At 35.5% G+C, this 23,592-nt stretch overlaps 1 protein-coding gene across 1 annotated transcript in view; it reads right to left on the minus strand.

The window, feature by feature from the left end:
- The window catches only part of ANKRD31 (ankyrin repeat domain 31), a 160,681-nt gene that overhangs the window by 95,020 nt on the left and 42,069 nt on the right, over nucleotides 1-23,592 (minus strand). Inside the window, exons 7-10 of the mRNA XM_025388455.1 lie at nucleotides 19,886-20,455; nucleotides 17,575-17,855; nucleotides 16,933-17,042; nucleotides 12,720-12,875 (exon numbers count right to left, since the gene is read on the minus strand). Coding sequence (XP_025244240.1) covers nucleotides 12,720-12,875; nucleotides 16,933-17,042; nucleotides 17,575-17,855; nucleotides 19,886-20,455 — 1,117 coding nt within the window. The remainder of the gene's footprint in view (nucleotides 1-12,719; nucleotides 12,876-16,932; nucleotides 17,043-17,574; nucleotides 17,856-19,885; nucleotides 20,456-23,592) is intronic.

Here is a 23,592-nt window from a genome sequence, read left to right on the forward strand (position 1 = left end):
TATGTATTCAACATCCTCATATTTCATATGAAGTATTATAATATTAACTCTAAGATGACTATGAAACATTAGAGGTGTATACTTAATCCCTAGAGTAACCTTGAGAAAACACTGCAAAGACAAAGAAAGAAACAAAAAACAGATTAAGCACACAGAAAACAATTAGTAAAATGGCAGACCTAAATCCAACCATTTATGTAAAATGTAAATTGACTAATCACACTAATTTTCAATTAAAGGTAAGACTGTCAGAATGAATAAAAAAGCAAAACTATCTGCTGTTTACAAGAAACATAGTTTATTTTTGTTTCGACTTTTCTTTTAGGTTAAGATTGTACGTGTGCAGATTTTTTTAATGGGTAAATTGTGTGTCACTGAGGTTTGGTGTATAAACGATCCCATCACCCAGGTAGTGTGCAAAGTACCCAATAGGCAGTTTTTCAACCCTTGCCCCACTCCCTTCCTCCTCCCATAAGTAGTCTCCAGTTTGTACTGCTCCCATCTTAAGAAACATGCTTTAAATATAAAGACACAGATAGGTTGAAAATAAAAGGATAGAAAAAGATATAGTAAAAGGATAGAAAAAGATACAGTAAATAAGCAGTAAATATAAGAAGGCTAGATGTCTATATTAATATTATATGGCCGGGCGCGGTGGCTCAAGCCTGTAATCCCAGCACTTTGGGAGGGTGAGACTGGCGGATCACGAGGTCAGGAGATCGAGACCATCCTGGCAAACACGGTGAAACCCCGTCTCTACTAAAAAAAAAAAAAAAAAAAAAAAAATATTGTATATAGTAGAGTTCAAGATAAAGTATATTACCAAGCAATAATGACAGACATTTCACGATAATGAAAGAGTTAATTTATCACAAGACATGACAATCATAACTGTTTATGTATCTAATAACAGAGCTTCAAAATATAAGGAGCAAAAACTGCCAGAATCAAAGGAAGAAACAGACAATTCCACAATCCCAATTATGAGGATTTTAACATGTCTCTAAAAAAAAGTAGATCAACAAGACATAAAATCAATAAAGACATAGAAGAGCTAAACAACATTATCAACACCTTTACCTAGCTGAAATTTGTAAAACATTACATCCAACTAAAGAATAAACATTCAAGTACACCTGGGATATTCAACATAGGAGATAACACATTATGCAATAATCAATTCTCAATAAATGGAAAAAGGTTAAAATCATATAAAATATATCTTTTATGTTCTTTTTAGTCAAATTAGAAATCAATAACAGAAGAGTATCTGGAGAATCCAGACATTTAAAAATTAAACAACTTCTAATATAATCACTGGATCAAAGAAGAAAGCATATGAGAAATTAAAAATATTTCAAACTGAACTACAATGAAAATAAAACGTACCAAAATCTGTGAGACACAACTACTAAAGTAGTTCTTAGAGGTAAATTAAAGCTTTAAATGCTTATATTAGGGAAGAAGGCACAAAATCAGTGACTTTATTTTCCACCTTATTAAAAAGCTAAAAGAACAAAAAAAAGCCAAAATAAGTAGAAGGCAGAAAAAGAGCAGAAATCAATAAAGTATAAAACAAATAACAAAGAAAACTAAAAAAGCCATAAATCAATCCTTGAAAAAAATCAATACAATTGATTAATACAGCTAAAAAAAAAAAAGCCACAACCTACCAAAACAGATATAACATGGAATAGAAAATCTGAATAGCCTATACCTATTAACGAATTTATTATCAAAACTCTCCCACAAATAAAACAATAGGCCCAGATGGTTTCACTCCTAATTCTGTCAAACATTTAAGAAAGAATAAATTTTAAAAAAACCTCAATGTTAAACAAACTCATTCAGAAAACAGAAGAGGTGAGAAGATTTCTTAATTAATGAGGCCGGCATAACCCTGATACCAAAACCAAAGGCATTGTAAAAATATTATAAACTACTTATTATATACCTATATAGATTTTTTTAAATCCTTAACAAAATATTAGTAAATCTTGATAAAAAGGATCCAGACAAAAGCATTAGCTCCCCCCCAAAAAAACCACAGACAAAAGAATTATCCACCTCCAAAAAATTATAGGCCAATGTTATTCATGAATGTAGATGCAAAAACCCTTACTATACCAAATCAAATCCAGCCATATATAAAAAGAATGATACATCATGACCAGATACCATTTATTCTAAGAATGTAAGGTTGGTTTAACATTTGAAAATCAATCAACCTAATTCACCACAGTAGTGAAATAAGGGAGAAAGTTTATATGGCCATATCAATAGATGTAGCAAAAGTACATGAGAAAAGCTAGCATCTACCTGATTTAAAAGAAAACTCTGCACATTAAGAATAGGTTCCGTGATAGAGATACAAAAAAAAACTCTTCAAAAAATCAATGAATCCAGGAGCTGGTTTTTTGAAAAGATCAACAAAATTGATAGACTGCTAGCAAGACTAATAAAGAGGAAAAGAGAGAAGAATCAAATAGATGCAATAAAAAATGAAAGGGGATATCACCACCAATCCCACAGAAATACAAACTACCATCAGAGAATACTATAAACACTTCTACGCAAACAAACTAGAAAATCTAGAAGAAATGGATAAATTCCTGGACACATACGCCCTCCCAAGACTAAACCAGGAAGAAGTTGAATCTCTGAATAGAACAATAACAGGCTCTGAAAGTGAGGCAATAATTAATAGCCTACCAACCAAAAATAGTCAAGGACGAGATGGATTCACAGCCAAATTCTCCCAGAGGTACAAAGAGGAGCTAGTACCATTCCTTTTGAAACTATTCCAATCAATAGAAAAAGAGGGAATCCTCCCTAACTCATTTTATCAGGCCAGCATCATCCTGATACCAAAGCCTGGTAGAGAAGCAACAAAAAAAGAGAATTTTGAGACGGGCAGATCACGAGGTCAGGAGATCGAGACCATCCTGGCTAACATGGTGAAACCCCGTCTCTACTAAAAAATACAAAAAAACTAGCCGGGCGAGGTGGCGGGTGCCTGTTGTCCCAGCTACTCGGGAGGCTGAGGCAGGAGAATGGCATAAACCCAGGAGGCGGAGCTTGCAGTGAGCTGAGATCCGGCCACTGCACTCCAGCCTGGGCAACAGAGCGAGACTCCATCTCAAAAAAAAAAAAAAAAAAGAGAGAGAGAGAATTTTAGACTAATATCCCTGATGAACATTGATGCAAAAATCTTCAATAAAATACTGGCAAACCAAATCCAGCAGCACATCAAAAAGCTTATCCACCATGATCAAGTAGGCTTCATCCCTGGGATGCAAGGCTGGTTCAACATATGCAAATCAATAAATGTAATCCGTCACATAAACAGAACCAAAGACAAAAACCACATGATTATCTCAATAGATGCAGAAAAGCTCTCCGACAAAATTCAACAGCCCTTCATGCTAAAAACTCTCAATAAACGAGGTATTGATGGAACGTATCTCAAAGTAATAAGAGCTATTTATGACAAACCCACAGCCAATATCATACTGAATGCGCAAAAACTGGAAACATTCCCTTTGAAAACTGGCACAAGACAAGGATACCCTCTCTCACCACTCCTATTCAACACAGTGTTGGAAATTCTGGCCAGGGCAATCAGGCAAGAGAAAGAAATAAAGGGGATTCAATTAGGAAAAGAGGAAGTCAAATTGTCCCTGTTGCAGACGACATAATTGTATATTTAGAAAACTCCATCATCTCAGGCCAAAATCTCCTTAAGCAGATAAGCAACTTCAGCAAAGTCTCAGGATACAAAATCAATGTGCAAAAATGACAAGCATTCCTATACACCAATAATAGACAAACAGAGAGCCAAATCATGTTGAACTCCCATTCACAATTGCTACAAAGAGAATAAAAACTTAGGAATCCAACTTACAAGGGATGTGAAGGACCTCTTCAAGGAGAACTACAAACCACTGCTCAACGAAATAAAAGAGGACACAAACAAATGGAAGAACATTCCATGCTCATGGATACAAAGAATCAATATCATGAAAATGGCCATACTGCCCAAGGTAATTTATAGATTCAATGCCATCCCCATTAAGGTACCAATGACTCTTCACAGAATTGGAAAAAAACTACTTTAAAGTTCATATGGAACCGAAAAAGAGCCCACATTGCCAAGACAATCCTAAGCAAAAAGAACAAAGCTGGAGGCATCACGCTACCTGACTTCAAACTATACTACAAGGCTACAGTAGCCAAAACAGCATGGTACTGATATCAAAACAGATATACAGACCAATGGAATAGAACAGAGGCCTCAGAAATAACACCACACATCCACAACCATCTGATCTTTGACAAATGTGACAAAAACAAGAAATGGGGAAAGGATTCCCTATTTAATAAATGGTGCTGGGAAAACTGGCTAGCCATTTGTAGAAAGCTGAAACTGGATCCCTTCCTTACACCTTATGCAAAAATTAATTCAAGATGGATTAGAGACTGAAATGTTAGACCTAAAACCATAAAAACCCTAGAAGAAAACCTAGGCAATACCATTCAGGCCATAGGCATGGGCAAAGACTTCATGACTACAACACCAAAAGCAATGACCACAAAAGCCAAAATAGACAAATGGGATCTAACTAAACTAAAGAGCTTCTGCACAGCAAAAAACAAAACAAAACAAAACAAAACAAAAACCTACCATCAGAGTGAACAGGCAACCTACAGAATGGGAGAAAATGTTTGCACTCTACCCATCTAACAAAGGGCTAATATCCAGACTCTATAAAGAACTCAAAGAAATTTACAAGAAAAAAACAAACAACCACATCAAAAAGTGGGCAAAGGATATGAACAGACACTTCTCAAAAGAAGACATTTATGCAGCCAACAGACACATGAAAAAATGCTCATCATCACTCGCCATCAGAGAAATGCAAATCAAAACCACAATAAGATACCATCTCATGCCAGTTAGAATGGCAATCATTAAAAAGTCAGGAAACAACAGATGCTGGAGAGGATGTGGAGAAATAGGAACGCTTTTACACTGTTGGTGGGAGTGTAAATTAGTTCAACCATTTTGCAAGACAGTGTGGCAATTCCTCAAGGATCTAGAACTAGAAATACCATTTGACTCAGCCATCCCATTACTGGGGATATACCCAAAGGATTATAAATCATGCTGCTATAAAGACACATGCACATGTATGTTTATTATGGCACTATTCACAATAGCAAAGACTTGGAACCAACCCAAATGCCCATCAATGATAGACTGGATTAAGAAAATGTGGCACATACACACCATGGAATACTATGCAGCCATAAAAAAGGATGAGTTCATGTCCTTTGCAGGGACATGGATGAAGCTGGAAACCATCATTTTCAGCAAACTATCACAAGGACAGAAAACCGAACACTGCATGTTCTCACCCATAGGTGGGAACTGAACAATGAGAACACTTGGACACAGGGTGGAACATCACACACCAGTGCCTGTTGGGGGGTGGGGGGCTGGGAGGCTAGAGGAAGGATAGCATTAGGAAAAATACCTAATGTAAATGATGAGTTGATGGATGCAGCAAAGCAACATGACACATGTATACCTATATAAAAACCTGCACATTGTGCACATGTACCCTAGAACTTAAAGTATATATATAAAAAAAGAATAGACTCCTCAAACTCCCCAATCTGATAAAGAGCATCTACAAAAACCTATAGTTAAAATCATGTTTAGCGGTGAAATATGCTGAAATACTGAAAGAAGAAAAACTAACACAGAGTGAAAAATACCAGAATAGTAGTGGCATCTTGAGAGTAAGGAATGACTGAAGAGAGGCATGAGGAAACTTTCTGGGATAGTGTATCTGTCAAAATTAATCAGATGGCACAATTAAGATTTGTAGTTCACTATATGAAAATGTTACCTGAGAAAACACACACACACACATACACACACACACACACACACACACACACACACCCCTGAACTCTAATAATATTCATGCTGAGGTGTTTAGTGGTAAAACACACTGATGTCTATAATTTCTTTGAAATGCATCAAAATAAAGATGGATTGATGGATGGACAGAGAGATTTCAAGATGGATAGGTATCTGATAAAATAAACATGTAGAATCGAGATATTAGTTATATGGATAAACAGGTCACGTGAACTTTTTGAATATTTTAAAACTACCTATTTTTAAAATGTATATACAAAAACTGTTTCCTCCAAATACTGTTTCTTATAGAAGGTATGAATTCACTGCTGTTTAGGTTCTGGAACCTGTGAACTAGTGAAAATTTGCTTACCAACATGTACATTGGTTAACCTGATTATATATCACAGGTCCCAGTTAGATGGGACGAAAAATTAAGTACCAGAAACTCAAAAGTCATTAACTTTGGAATGCAGATGATGATTTTCCTCCTATAAAACTTCCTTTCCTTGTCTAGATTTTGCTCAAACTACAATAAAAATTAGTTTCCTAAAGAAGACGAAAATGGGTCAGGCAAGGTGGCTCACGCCTGTAATCCCAGCCCTTTGAGAGGCTGAGAAAGACAGATCACCTGAAGTCAGGAATTCAAGACCAGCCTGGTTAACATGGTGAAACCCCATCACTACTAAAAATAAAAAAATTAGCCAGGCGTGGTGGCAAGCGCCTGTAATCTCAGCTACTCGGGAGGCTGAGGCAGGAGAATCTCTTGAACCTGGGAGGGGAAGGTTGCAGTGAGTCGAGATAGCACCATTGCACTCCAGCCTGGGTGGCAAGAGTGAGATTCCATCTCAAAAAAAAAAAAAAAAAGACTAAAATGTTTACTATAGAAATGAGAAAATAACCACAAGCAAATATCACATTTCTCCTTGAGCCCAGAATGACTGAAAGATAAGGTAAATATAAAAGTAAACATATGGCTTCCAAGGAAAACCCAGTATCCTATTTTAAAGTTACTGAAGAAAATTCCCAAAGAAAACAAGATACAAGCATGAGGGATCCAAAGTCAATGATGGGGCAGGGGATGGAGGCGCTTAAAAATGAATCCCCAATATCCCTGATGAACACAGGGGCAAAATCTTCAACAAAATACCAGCAAACTGAATTCAACAGTACATTAAAAAGATTATTCACTATGATCAATTGGGATTCATCCCAGGGATACAAGAGTGATTTAATATGCACAAACCAATAAATGTGATATATCACATGAACAGAAAGAAAGACAAAAGCCATACGATCATTTCAAAAGATGCAGAAAAAGCATCTGATAGAATTCAACATCCCTTCATGATAAAAATTCTCAACAAATTAGGTACAGAAGGTATGTATATCAATACAATAAATCCCATATATGGGTTTTATTTTTACCCATAGCTAACTTCATATGAAAGAGGGAAAAGTTGAAAGTTTTTCCTTTAAGATCTGGAAAAAGACAAGAATGGCCAGTCACCACTTCTAGTTAGTATTGTTCTGGAAATCCTAGTGAGAGAAATTAGGCAAAAGAAAAAAATAAAGGTGTCCAAATGGGAAAGAAGGAAGTCAAATTGTCCCTACTTGTAGATGATGCGGTCTTATATATAGAAAGTCCTAAAAACTTCACTAAAAAACTGCAAGAACTAGTAAAGTCAATCAACTTGCAGGATACAAAATCAACACACAGAAAGCAGTGTTTCTATATGCTAAATAGTGGACTATCCAAAAAACTAATGCAAGAAAACAATCCTATTTACAATAGCTACCAAAAAATAAAATACCTAGGAATAAATTTAACCAAGGAGGTGAAAGATCTCTACACTGAAAACTATAAAACATTGATGAAACAGATTGAAGAGGACACATATAAAGGTAAGTGTATCTCATGTTCATGGATTGGAATAATTAATTCTGTCACAATAATCTACAGATTCAATATGATCTATAGATTCAATGCAATTTCTATCAAAATATCAATGACATTCGTCACAGGAATAAAAAATACCTAAAATTCATATAGAACCACAAAAGACCCCCGAACAGCCAAAGCAACCTTAAGCAAAAAATTTTTAAAAAACAAAGGTAGAGGCATCACATTACCCTACTTCAAAATACACTACAAAGCTCTATTAATGAAAAGAGCATCATATTGACATAAAAATAGACACACAGACCAATATAACATAATACAAAGCCCAGACATAAATCCACGCATCTACAGCCAACTGCTTTTCAACAAAGGTGCCAAAAATACACACTGGGGAAAAGACAGTCTCTTCAATAAATAGGGCTGGAAAAATTGGATATCCACATGCAGAAGAATAAAACTAGATCCTTATTTTCAACATACACAAAATTCAACTCAAAGTGGACTAAAAACTTAAATGTAAATACTGAAACTATGAAACTGCTATAAGAAAACACAGGAAAAATGCTTCATGACACTGGGCAATAATTTTTTGAATAAGACCTTAAAAGCACAGGCAACAAAATAAAAAAAAAATAGACAAATGACATTACATCAAACTAAAAACTTTCTGCACAGCAAAGAAAACAATCAACAGAGTAAAGAGAAAACCTACAGAATGAGAGAAAATATTTGCAAACCATGCATCTGACAAGGGGTTAATATGCAGAATATATAAGAAACTCAAACAACTCAATAGCCAAAAAATAATAATAATAATTATATTTTAAAATGAGCAAAAGATCAACAGGTATATGAAAAAAGTGCTCAACATAATTGACTACCAGGGAAAAGCAAATCAAAACCACAATGAGATACTCCCTCATTCCAGTCAGAATGGCAATTATTAAAAAGACAAAAGATAAGTGTTGATAAGGATGTGGAGAAAAGAGAACCTTTACACTTTTGGTGGGAACATAAATTAGTACAGCCATTATGGAAAACAATATGGAGATTCCTCAAAAATTAAAAATAGAACTACCATAACCAGCAATCCTACTACTTGGTATATATCCAAAGGAAATGAAATCAATATGTCAAAGAGATATCTAAATTCCCATGCTCACTGTAGCACTATTCACAATAGCCAAGATATGGACTCAACCTAAGTGTCCATCAACAGAAGAATGGATAAAGCAAATGTGGTATATGTATACAATGGAATACTATTCAGCCACAAAAAAGAACAAAATTCTTTCATTTGCAACAACATGGAAGAAACTGGGGGACATCATGTTAAGTGAAATAACCTAGACACAGGAAGACACATACTGCATGTTCTTACTCATATGCAGAATCAAAAAGCTGATCCTAGCTCTAGATCCTTGAGGAATCGCCACCCTGTCTTCCACAATGGTTGAACTAGTTTACAGTCCCATGGCACATGTATAGATATGTAACAAACCTGCACGTTGTACACATGTATCCTAGAACTTAAAGTATAATAAAAAATAAATAAATAAATATTTTTTTAAAAAAAGTTGATCCTAAGAAACAGTGAATAGAATAGTGGTTACTACAGAGTGAGGAGAGTAGCGGGAGGGGAAAAATTAGGAAGAGACGGTCAATGGGTACAAAGTTGCAATTAGAAATGAGGAAGAGGCAGGTGCAGTGGCTCACGCCTGTAATCCCAGGACTTCGGGAGGCTGAGGCGGGTGGATCACAAGGTCAGGAGATCAAGACCATCCTGGCCAACATGGTGAAACCCCGGTTCTACTAAAAATACAAAAATTAGCTGGGCATGGTGGCAGGCACCTGAAATCCCAGCTACTCAGGTGCCTGAGGAAGAAGAATCGCTTGAATCCTGGATGCAGAGGTTGCAGTGAGCCAAGATCACGCCACTGCACTCCAGCCAGGCAACAAAGTGAGATTCCGTTACACACACACACACACACACACACACAAAGAAATGAAGAATAAGTGATGGTATCCTATTGCACAGTTGGGTGACTAGAGTCAGCAAAGAGGTATTGAATGTCTCTAAATAGTTAGAAAAGGAGATTTTTCAATGTTCCTACCATAAAGAAATGATACATGTTTAAGGTGTTGGATATGCTAATTACTCTGATTTGATCATCACACAATGTATACATGTATTTAAAAGTCACATCGTTCCCCATAAATATGTATAATTATGTATATTTATAATATATACCATATATAATACATAGTTATGTTATATAATAATTATGTATCCATTAAAAGTAAAAAGTAAATAGTGTCCAATTCCAGAAAAAACAATGAATGCTACCTGAAGTGAGACTTAAACAAGGATGACTCAGTAAGGAAGAATTATCAGTTTCAGGGTTGAAAGAAATTCCCAGTGTCAATAAAGCCAGAAGGAGCTTTATTCTGCAGAGAAAGCCACTGAAGACCACAGAAGTCGCTACAGATTACAGAAAGAAATCAAGTGTAACAGAGACTTTTCCTTCCCTTAAGGATTATGCCTTCTGCATTGTAAAACCACCCCTCCAAAATAAAGATGGAACACATTCTACAACAGATCTTTTACTACCTCCCAAATCTGCAGGTTGGGAGATCCCCAAAAAAACTTATTTAAAAAAAGAAATTAACTATCATGGAGGAAATATCTTTAAAACATGAATATAGTTATAAATTTCCTTTAAAGAGAACATAATATAATACATTTTTAAAAAAGATTTACAATCACAATAAAATGTGTTATATGCTGTAATGTAGCCATTGTTAACACTCACAGAAGAATAACGCACACTCCTTTCTACATTACATAGTCCTAAACAGTTTTGTCTCTCATATTTTATGTTATCTATTTCTTGCTTTGTTATTGACTTAAACTTCAGGCTATTATTAATACCCTGGTCTGGGCCAACCTTTCTTTTTCATTTCTAATGTGTTACAGGTATAGGAATCAGAAAGAGTTCTGCATAAAATAAAGCTCAAGGCATTGATCTCAGAGGTTTTTGGCAAAAACTTAAAATGTGATCTATTTTGAGTATTCAGAGTTTTTTTTAGCCTACTTCATGACTGTCACCTTTGCCTTTGGAAAAAGAATTATTACTCTTTCTGAGCTCCCTGCAATTTGTTTTTTAATCACAGACAAAATTTCATAAAATGTAAGTGAGGACTCATAAAATTCAAAATGTTACATATAAAAGACCATTGGTCCATTATTACATTTTGTTCATTTCTCACAGGGCAGTGGGCCTCTTTTTTAATTGTACCACAAAATAAGTACACTTAAATCTTCCTACTGGAGATTATTAATCTTTTTGTTTTCACAGCATCTGATACATAGAAGGTATGTAAACAGTATGTAAAAGCTCACTACATCGAACTAACATGTTAGAGGTCATACAGCTCTTGCCAGTCCTTGACCTTTACTGAGAGAGTGTGTGTGTGTGTGTGTGTGTGTGTGTGTGTGTGTGTGTGTGTGTGAGAGAGAGAGAGAGAGAGACAGAGAGAGAGAGAGAGAGAGAGAGAGAGAGTGTGTGTGTGTGTGTGTGTGTGTGTGTTTTGGGAGGTGAAATGATGGTTGCACTTTAAACAAACTTTGCAGGTGATTCTGTTGAAAATGGAAACACTGTCCTCTGTAATTCTGTGGGATGTGGTAGCCAGAAATAAAGATAGAGCTAAGACGCAAAGTAAGAAGGAAAAGTAGAGAACAAGTAAGTTCAAAATGCAGGAAAATATGATAGGGATAAAGAATTCATGAAGGTCACAGAAGTACCTGGGACAATGAGGAAAAGGTATATATTAACTGGCTGAAGACAAGAAGGGAACAGTCACTGAGAATGTTAACAATGGCACAGAAAAAGAAAAGGTTAATAAAAAGAAACATGTTAAGAGATGCTTGGGAAATCCATAAAGTCAAAACTGGCTGTATGTAGGGCTACTCTTGAACTCAATGGGCAGACAAAGAATACCAACAGAAAGAACCACATATCTCTTGAAATCAAGAGAGTAAGTGCTGTGGCTGGCAAATAAGGATCCAACGTTGAGGGTTATAGGGCTATGACCTGGGTATGACATTTAAAATAATATCCTGTTAAAATCCTGATTATAGTGTAAACCCAGGCCTTGCTAAGGTAAAGTACTGGGGGTGCACTTGAAATCAGCTGCTTGTCCATGGATTTTACTGTGCCATCTCTGTGCACCGTAAGACTCTTTGCACTGTTTCTAAACTGAGCAAGTATGGAAAAGTATGGACACCCAAAAGCACCATCCAGGCTGTCCAAGTATTGTTCAGTGTAAGTACCTTTAAGCAATCACTCTTCTCTAGCACAACATGTCACATTCTACCCACAGGGAAGACTGTCCCAGTGACCCAGCCTTGCAGAAATACTGCTCTTTCTGAGCTCCCTGTCCCAAGCTCTGTACTTCATACCGTATTCTTTCCATTTCCCTGGCCACTGCTCCTGCTGTACATCTACCATTTCATCATGAATTTTCCCCTATAGCTCAGTGCACCATCAGTTTCTTCCAGTGTTTCTCCTTCATTCAAGGCTGAGTCTCATAGTAACAATGACCTTGCAAAGCCAGCCCCAGGTACCTTCTGGATGCCACTGCACATAACCCACCTGGCATAATCTTTGAAGGAGAAACATAATGCTCTTCTCCTGCCACCCAGTCTTCTCATCCTGCCCTCTTCCCTGAAAGATAATGGTGAGGAGCTACTTAAATAGGAAAATGACCTGAAAGTCTTCTGTTTGGAACTTACCTTAGGCTCACTTTGCTATACTTTCCTAAGAGTGATTCAGCTGAAACTACAAACCACTCTTAAGATAACTGTGGGTGGTAATCCTAACTTACCAGCATAACTTGGCTGATTAACATTTCCACCTTTTTTTATACAATGATGAACAAGATCAGCATCATCGTTCAGAGCAGCCTTATATACTAAGTTCTCTCCAAAAATGTTTCTCCGGTTAATGCTACCAAGAGATATTTTGTTCACCTTCATTTTTTCTGAAATGAGGGAATGAACAAAAGGAAAAAAATCATTATTTGAATATCAGAAGGAATATGAATTACAAACCACCGATTTCAGACTACAAACTTTACGAACATAGGTAACAGGATTAACTCAGTCAACAGTCTAGAAGTAAAGTATATTATATTATGAGAATATTCATCCATTAACCCAACTATAATATTATCTACATACAAAAAGGAAAAAGAGACAAATGTCACTAGTTTTAAAATATTTGAAGTAAACTATAAACCGTGATAAACAGTGTATGTTGATTGAAAACCCATGAAAGGTGCATATATGAAAAGACTAACAGATAATCTTCTTAAAAGTTCTGGTGAAAATGATTATTTAAACCTAGAATAATATATTATCAAATTTAATAAAACGGTATATTACCAGATGTCTTACAAAACCATGAGGAGAAAATCTCAGCGGCATATAAGATACAAAAACTAATCCCAGTGAGACTGGAAAAAGGAATGCAAAATTCTCTTTCTTTGCTAAAAATAAATTAATGAAATTAAGCAGAGAATCATAGCCTGATCTTTGCAATAGTTTTTATTTACTAAGTCAGCAGAAATGCATGATTAAAATACTTTTCCAGATAATGTATATCAAGTATCAGTTCTCCACTGTGCCTCCTAAAATACTGAAGCTCCTCATTTACATGTTCCAAATCCTGTCAATTTGGAGGGCAATACTCATTTGGATTTTCTGAATTTCAGAATAGCTTGATGATAGCTTTTCCAATTTTTATCTAGCTAACCTGCTCCATCCTAAAACCTCACAAAGGTAACTGAGTACTGCAGCAGCCTTCTTAATAGACTACATAAAACTACCTTGCCTTTTGACTCCCTTGATTCAGTCCCACTGCATAACAAACTAAACTGCTGAACTTTGAGTCTACCTTCTTGTATACCAGACTACAAAGCATTCTTTTCCCACTAGACAAATTGTATGCTTACCATAATCAAAGCAGTCTTTATTTCCAAATCTGTCTGTGCCAGCTGTACTTGTTATATTATAATTATGTAATTTTCTGATCTTAGGAGGAAAGCATTTAGTCTTTCACAATCAAGTATAAAACTGTATGATTTCTGTAGACGTCCATTGTCAGGTTGAAGTTTCCCCTCTATTCCTAGTTTGCTGAGAATTTCCACTAGGAACAGATGTGTTAGATGTTGTCAAATGCTTTCTGTGCATTTATTGAGATGATCATATGGTTTCTCTTTTTTAGCTTGTTAATATAATGAATTACAGCGATTGGTCTTCAAGTGTAAAACCAATCTTGCATTCCTAGGATAAATACCACTTGGTCATGATGCATTATATAATGTTGGATTTGATATGCTCAAGTTTTGTTTAGAATTTTTTTTTCTGAGACAGGGTCTTGCTCTCCATATTCTTCTCCAGGGTATTGCCCAGGGTGGAGTGGAGTGGTGCAATCATGGCTCATTGCAGCCTCAATTTCCCAGGCTCAGGTAATTCTCCCACCTCAGCCTCCTGAGTAGCTGGGACTACAGGTACGCACCACCACGCCCAGCTAATTTTTTGCATTTTTCGTAGAGACAGGGTTTCGCCATGTTGCCTAAGCTGATCTCAAACTTCTGGGCTCAAGTGATCCACCCGCTTCAGCCTCCCAGTATACTGCGACTCTAGGCATCAGCCACCACACCTGGCCTATTTAGAATTTTTGCATCTATATTCATGAAGGATATTTAGTCTAATTTTCTGTTCTTATAATGTCTCTGATTTTGGTGTCAGTTTAATGATGACCTCATTAAAATGAGTTGAGAAGAGTTTCTTCATCTTTAATTTTTTGGAAGAATTGTGTGGAGAACTGGTATTATTTCCCCCTTATATATTTTGGAGAATTCACCAATGAAGGTGTTATAGAATGAATGGTGTCCTCCCAAAACTCAAACTTGAATTCCTAGACCAATAGGAATGGATTGAGGTGCTTATGTGTATGTGTGTGTGTTTGTGTGTGTGTGTGTGTGTGTGTGTATTTCTCTTTCTGTAAACTGCTTGTTCATGTTCCTTATCTATTCATGTTCTTTTTACTTTTTTCCTCCAGTTTAAAATTTTTAAATTAATTATTATTATTATTATCCGACATGTAAAAAGGGATATTTATTTAATGTATACAATTCAATATACTTGGGGATAAGTATATACCCATGAAACCATCACCACCATTAAGGCCATGACATACACCCCCTGTTCTTTATCCTTACTGTTTCATAAGAGCTTTTTGCATACTAATGCCATTAAACCCTTGTCAAATGATGCTAATATTTCTTAGCTATTTAATATTTGATTCTTCTTTAGGGTATATTTCTATACAATTTTTTTAAATGTATGTAGTTAATTTTATCATTCTTTAAAAGAATTTTTACCATTATTTTAAAGGTATGCAGTTAATTTTATGATTTTAACCTCAGAAACCAAGAGGGTTTAAAAAGACTTTTTCCACACCAAGGTTACAGCAAGATTCACTTACATTTTCTTCTACAACTTTAATTTTTCATTTAAATCTTTGATCAATCTGAAATTAAAGTTAGTGTAAGGAATGTTATGGAAACCCAATTTTGTTTGTGTTTTCTACTACTTATTGCTTAGTCTTTCTTTTCACCACAATTTGAGATGCCATCTATATTACATATCTGTCCCATGTCTCACTGTAGCTGGCTTCTACATCTAAACTCTCTATTCTGTTTCACTGAGTTATCTGTCTATTCCTGCTACAGTGTCAAATGACTTTAATTTCTGTAGCTTTCTAATATGCTCACATATTATGGAGAACAAGGTCCTGCCACTCTTAACTTTTTGTTCTTATTTTTCAGAATTTTCTTGGCTAGTCTTTCATATTTACTTTTCTAGGTGATATTTAGTATTACTTTGAAACTCTCTCATAGCTACTCTCTATCCCTGTAAAAGCAATACAAAATAAAACAAAAAATTTAGCAAATAAATAAAAATCTGTTTTTGATGAGATCTCATGCATTTCTAGAATAATTTAGGGAGAACCTTCTTACAATGCTGAATCTTTCTAGTCAAGAACAAGGTTCTTCTTTCCATTTATTCAAGTATTTTTTACATCCCTCAGTAGAATTTTTAAACTCTTCTTATAAATATGACACATTTCTTATTAGTTATAAAAGTATTTTCTTTTTGTAACAATTATAAATGAGATAATCTTTTACATTTTCTAACAAGTTCATGGATACATATATGTGAAAGGCATTAATTGTTGACTCCAGCTTATCACATTTTTAAAACTTTTTCTTTTGAAATAATTTCAGACTTACAGAAAAGTTGTAAAAATAGAACAAAAGACTCACCCCTTGTTGACATTTTACCATTGACTTTAAACCATTCTTTTTTACAGATACATATGCATCCAGACACATGTATATATAAAAAGTAACTTTTATACATCATGCCCTTTTACTCAGTAATACTTTAATGTGTATTTCTAAGGACAAAGATGTACACTTATATCACTGCAGTATTATTATCAAATTCAGAAAACTTACCTCTGATACAATATTATTTTTTCATCTACAACCCATATTTCAGTTTTGCCAGTTGTTCCACTATCTATTATTTTTTAAATAGTATTTTCTAGATTCTCTTATTGCTTCTGAGAGTTTTTTAGTTCAATCTTTTGGATGGTATAGGAACACAGAAATAAGATCTAAGAAAATAACAGTTGTGTCTTGTCCTTTCCTTTATTCCTCCTAATACGCTTTTTCATAGCCTTATGCTAGGTTGGTTACACATGTAAATTTAAAAAGAGGTCTGTAACTACTGTTTTTCCAAAGCAGAATTATAGAAAAAAGTACTAACCTATGAGTCAGAAGTTCAGGATCAATTCTCAATTATGCTACTAATGAGCTGTATGATGCTGGGAAAAACCCTTAACTATCTGAAATTCAGTTTCCTTATCAATAACATTAGAAAGTTGAGAAAGATAATCTCTGAATCCTTTCTACCAAAATTCTGTTTCTGTAAAAGAAATAGAAAAATACTCAAACTATGCATCACCTTTTTTTCCTGGAAATTGTTCATTTTTCCTGATTTGTTTTCCATTCTTGAACCTGCGTGAATGCATATTCTTCTCTTTACTATCAATCATTAAAGCCGGATCCTGCATTCTTGAAAAACAATGTATTTTTAAAATGGCTATAATGGTTTTTACAAACATTCACAGAGAATTATACCAAATTTTGACTATAATATTAAAACTCCAGGGTATTTTACTGAGCTGTTCTCAAGTGGCGTGGCAGTTTTTAAAATGGAGATGGCTCCTGCAGGTAATTCTGCAGCAGGCATGCCAGTCATCATGGCTTCTAGCCCCCTCTTTGCACTACCTGTGGGTTTTTCTTCTTTAGGATTAGTCATTTACAAGTGCGAGTATTCTGAATCTCCTGCTCTTCACTCCCCAAGTTGGCATGTCACTATCCACTCTATTCACCCTCTAGAGAAAAAGATGCAGGCTCTTTGCAAGGAAAAAGCCTTACTGTGTGGTATGGCACTGACCAAAAGCTGCAAAATAAAAAAAGCAATAATATAAAAAATAAAGCTCTTTACCCTGTGTTAACTGTATACTGACCCTGACCCCAAGCACATAATTATCTATAATGTCTACAGCATTCCTGGAGATAAACACATAATTTCACTGCATACCTGAAATTCTGAGCTGAAGAGTTATTATTTGTTAGGTCCTCACAGCCAAGGATTTTTGGTAAAATCTTTTCTGGCATCTTATATATGTGATCTGAGTACTTTGCATCTCTGCTTACTTTCAGTTTTTCTAGTCTGGATGATCTTCTCAACACACACGCAGTTTCCTGGTCAGAGCTATTTGTCACTGAATGTGAATTTCTCTTATTACTTAGTGGTTCACAAGAAGTGATATTTTGATGAGTCAAAGTTTGCAACCCAGATGGATCTGGGTCTTGCAGAGTCTGCAAATAAGTAAATACATCCACAAACAATTACAACACTGCAAAAAAACTTAAAACTGTAAGAAGCTAAATTTTGTCTTGACCTTTGATTAAATTAAAATGCCTATTACAGGATGCAAGTATAAGAATTCATAGACATATGTGGACATAATGAAAGATTTTATAATAATTAATGTAATAAAGGACAATGCAGATTTAAAAGCTTAAGAGCATAAGTAAAAAATGATTTTGATCAATATTTATTTTGAAAATTCAAGGGCAAATCTATGGTCACTCTGGGAGCTTTAATCTTGCAAGAAATTGGGAATGTAGAATGATGAGAGATCTACAAAAACATTAGAAATGTCACACTAGGCTAGATCAATGGACTATTCAGCCTAGGGTTTTGTTATCTGACAGCAGCAGTAAGTGATATTTTGTGGAACAAAATAGTATATAACCTCCATTACATTGATTTTAAAAGGTTAACAGTATATCAGGAATTGTTCTCTAACTTTCCCTTAATAATTCATTATAGATTTAACTTCCATGAGCATATGTATTCTTTATATGTATCATCTAAACCTTTCTTCAGCCTACTTACATATCCATCTTGCAAAGCTTCTAAAGGTAACAAGCTCCATATTTTTATTACAGCTGAGTAAACGAGTATATTATTTGATCTGTTCTAAATAAGCCTCCTTTCTACTTAAGAGGGTTTCTTTTTTCTTTCCTTTTGAAGACTTGCTAAATTCATATTCACTGTATTAATATCAATCATAATTTCCTACACTTTACTCATATTCCCTCTTTCCATATTTAATCTTCATGCCCTATCTCCATAATTAGTTTCTCTTTTTCTGGTTTTTAAAAAATCCTATGTCAGTTTTGAGATTTGTTAACCAGAACTTCATGCAGTATTATTCCAGGTACGTATGCTGCAACCTGAGCTCAGCATTTTGTTATATAAATCTTCACAAGGATGTTCACAGAAACATTTTGGTAATCGGAAGATAAAAAGAAAAGAAAGAAAACAATCCAAATGATATCATTAGTGAATTGATTAAATAAATTACAATATATTTACATAGTGGAATACTATTCAACAAATCAAAAGATTTAAGCAGTGCTACATTTGCTGACATTGAAAGATAAACAAAATATATTATTAAATTTAAAAAATAAGTTGGAAGGCATTATATATAATATAATCCCATTAGTATAAAATGAACTAATATAGAATATGATGGAAATAACTGGAGAGAGATACACCCAACTGTTAACAGTGATTATCTCTGAAGAGTGAAATTGTGGAGGATATTTGTTACTATATTATTGTGTAATTCTGTCAGGTTTAAAATTTGTTTTATAATGAGGATGCATTATTATTATAATCAAGAAAAAAACAATAAATATTATTTTTAAAAACAAAGAAACTGTCAATATGACAAAGGGACTTTGTGAGTGATAGGCCACTACAGGGCTTCCAGGCATAATACTACAAGAATTCTAAACCCCAAGAGCTATGCCACCTGGCAGTATTCTCAGACATAGAAGGCAAAATTCTGCTTAAGCTAGGCATATTTTTTCCCCTCCCCGGCATCCCTGCATATATTCTGTGTCAAAATGTAAATTAATGTGGGGTATCCCATCAGTACTCTGCACCCAGGTAGACATAGTGATTTTCTGAGCTAACAGAAAATTTTAGTAAAGAAATCTTTCCTTCCTACATGTAAGCAATGTAATGATATGTCTTCTCAGGCCTGTTGGGAAGAAATCTGTCTATTCTAACTTCCTAACTCCCAGAAAACTCTACCCTAGGAACTTCTAAAAAGATCACTCTATGCTTCCAAGTCACAAAGTATCTTATGGGTGTTGATATTTGGATAAATTTGATTTTAACACAATGAAAACTTGTTGAAGTTTAAAAGGCAAAATCATAGACTCATATTTTCAGCTACTTGCTCCACTGAAAGACGCCTGTCCTATAGCTCAGCTAACTTGGAACCATGTTCAAATGGTGGAGTAGAACAAAGAAATTCAAAATTCACCTCTGCTATTTGTGTACAATCTTCATTGGTCTGAGACGTATTGAACTTCACTTCTAAACATTCATTTCTAGCAATGAGACTGCTGCCTCCCTCTTTTCTGTGACAGATGGTTTCCATCTTGGCTTCCGACAATGTGTTCAGGGCTTCCAATAACTCAGCTGGCAATGCATCATCCTTTGCATTTTCTAGTGAATCTCTATGACATGCCGACCAGGCATTCAAAGGTATTGATATGGAACTAAGAGAGTCACTCAATGGGTCCATCAATTCTTTACGATCAAAATCACTTACTAATTCAAACAGTCTTTCCTCCTGGGTGCTTTCTGGTGATGTAAGTAACCTTTCTAAGGCAGACACAAAGGTTTCAAGAGAGCTTTCTTCATCCTTAGTTTCTTCAGGAGTCACGGTCAATATGACTTCCTTTCTAGGCTCAAAAAATGTATTTGGTGCTGCTAAGATCTTCTCTGGCTCTATTAATGATGTCTCCTTTACAGCAACCATATCAGATACTGTAATAGCAGTGCCTGAGAGAAGGCTAACTTCAGGAGAATCTCTGCCGTCACTTAGTTCCTGGGTATTACAAATAGAAATTACATCATTACAGCATATACAATAAAGTATTTAAAATGAAACTTTATAGTTTTATAGTTTATCTTGTTTGTAAGCTACCCTCAAAATTTATCATCAACTTTCCTTCTCTTCCACAAATAAAAAGAATACTCTTTATTGCTTTCCTATACCAAATCACTAATTACTGAATACATGGTTAAACGCTTAATAATAGACCAAGAGCATAATTGGCTGGACCATAATTACAGATGGCAAATTATTCATTTAAGTTTAAATTATCTGTGCTAACAGAAGAAGCAGAGATGGCATGGATAGTTAAATTAACAGATGATCTCAAAGCTTCATAGCAATTAATGGTTATAAAATTCTTTCTTGCCAAAATTTCCTATTTGGTTTATGAAAATTATTAACTAGGAACAAAATTTCACCTTCTTTTTATTGCCCCACCTTTGCAGGAATAAGTAAATGTAGAGTAAAGAGGCCAAAGGACAAAAGGTCAGAGGGAAAAGGTAAAGAAATGAGGGTACAGTTCTGTATAAATATTACAAGCCCTAGCTGTAAATGAACGGCTCTGAGTTGTGGTTATTTTAAGCAAAAAACCCCACAAAAACTTAACATTTCTAAATGACTATTATTTCTCTAAGACATCACCTTAATAGGTTATACCTGTTCTCACAATGTTTCTTTTTTTCTTTTTTCTTTTTTTTTTTGAGATGGAGTCTCACTCTGTCACCTAGGCTGGAGTATAGTGGGGCCATCTCGGCTCACTGCAACCTCCGCCTCCAGGGTTCAAGTGATTCTCCTGCCTCAGCCTCTTGAGTAGTTGGGATTACAGGGGCCTGCCACCATGCCCTGCTAATTTTTTGTACTTTTAGGAGAGATGGCGTTTCACCATGTTGGTCCAGCTGGTCTCAATCTCCTGACCTCAGGCGATCTGCCCGCTTTGGCCCCCGAAAGTACAGGGATTACAGGCATAAGTCACTGTGCCCAGCCTCACAAAGTTTCTAATACTCAAAATACTGTTAGAATCCCTCTTTTGAAATTGCTTTCAGAATGAGTTTATAAGCCATTCAAGAAAATAAGGTGCTTTAAAGGCACTGAAAATTTTTCAAACACTAAATAATTTTTATTGGCCTTAAATAACAGAATGGGTTTCAACAACTTTAGTTTTTTTCCAAAAATCAAATCCACCATACCTTTGACAGGATGTGCGGTAATTTGTAAGCCTTCTAATATTCTAATCTGGTATGACTGAGAAAAGCAAAACCACTTTATTCTTCCTCCTGTCCTTTTCTACCTGCCATCTTTATGTACTCAGCATATATTAATAGCATACAACACTTAAATAACAAACATATTTATTTGTTAGCAATGCTAACTATAATTTTCTCAGAAAGATAAAAGGAATATGCAAGAAATTCAAGAACCAGATCCTACTCACTCTCTAAGTCTCAGTTCAAGGCCTCCCCACTATTTGAAGTCCTTACGTCTACTAAATTCAAGGCACCAGGTATAATAAAGTATATACATTGGGCTCTGTCCTAAAGCAATTTATTTCCAACTTAAGATTCAAGACATAAAAAAAAAAAAGATTCAAGACATAAATACCTAAGACATTAAATAGAATACATATAATGTCATAGAACACTTATGAAATCAAATGAATGGCATAAACTAGTGTATATCAAGCAGTTCCATTTATAACCACAGAACCAGCCCAAACTGGCCCTACTTTGTTGGTAACAGAATGTCAAGTCATCTTGCAGGTATAACAGGGCCAAAAGTGCAAGTCATGTAGCGCAGCCACAACCTTGAACAAAGAAGACTGAGAAATGACTGGAACCTGACCACTGGTACTCTTTCTGAAGCAAGAGGTCTGCTGGACAGGAAGATTTGGTGCTAAAATCCACCTAAATATACCTTACTGTAAATGGTCACATTTGAAGCCTTCTAATCAGACTCTGTCAAACCAACATTCCTAAGTCCTTTCCCTTACGTTCTGCCCCTTAAAACCTGTTCCAGACCCCAAATAGACGACACAAATTTGAACTGCCTCTCCTGTCTCCTTGCTGGCCTGTCTCACAATAAAGCCTTTTTTTTTTTTTTTCCCTTCAAAAGCCAGTGCCACAGCATTCGCTTCTATGCACATCAGGCAGCAGACCCATTTGCTTGATAACATACAAAGCCTAATGTCTTGCAAAAATGAGTTTTCTGGGGAAGAAAAAAATGGAGGCAGTAGAGGACGACAGGACTTCCCAAACCATGTGCATTGGGGGAACTTTAGGACACAGTGTTCTCCAAACATTTTTGTCCAAAAAATCCTTTTCCTCAGAAGATCTATTAATATCATAGAGTACAAGTGATTTGGAAATAATGATATAGTCAGTAAATAATGAATGCTAGAGAGGGAGCAGTTACTTTGGTCAAGATTGCCAGAACTATCTGAAATAGATCCACAGAAGAACAGGTACTTATGCCAGAAATTAAAGATTTGTGAAGGAGTGAAAGAATGGAGGAACACACATTTACTGAGCACCAACTAGGTGCCAGACACCATGAACCATCATTGCTCGGTCCTCACAATACCTGTAAAACAGCTATCGCTGTCCCTATCTTACAGATATAAACAGTTATCCTTGGAACCTAGACCTATCTGGTTTCCAAATTTTATGTTATTTCCCATCTTCTGGCTCCTGAGTCAAGCAAAACCATGAAGGCAGGAATGTGTAAGGTATGGCTGAGATAAAGTAAGCTACAGGGACAACCCTGGGTGAGATGCCAAGACCCAGTCTCTACAAAAAAAATTAAAAGAAAAAAATTAGCTGGGTGTGGCAGTATGGGCCTGTAGTCCCCGCTAGTTGGGAGGCTGAGGTGAGAGGATCTCTCGAGCCCAAGAGTCCAAGGTGGCAGTGAGTTATGATCGATCGCACAACTGTACTCCAGCCTGGGCAACAAAGTGAGACTTTATCTCCAAAAAAAAAAAAAAAAAAAAAGTAGGTATGGGTATACTGGGCTGGCTTGGGGAGGTCCTTGATTGCCCAGTATCCCTAAGGAAAGTATGAGTTCATTTGTGAGCACAGCCAATCCTACAGTCCTCTGATTCTCCATAGCACCAAGTACAAAGCAAATCCAAAGCA

Source organism: Theropithecus gelada, chromosome 6 (assembly GCF_003255815.1).
Source record: "Theropithecus gelada isolate Dixy chromosome 6, Tgel_1.0, whole genome shotgun sequence".
In the NCBI taxonomy this organism is placed as follows: domain Eukaryota; kingdom Metazoa; phylum Chordata; class Mammalia; order Primates; family Cercopithecidae; genus Theropithecus; species Theropithecus gelada.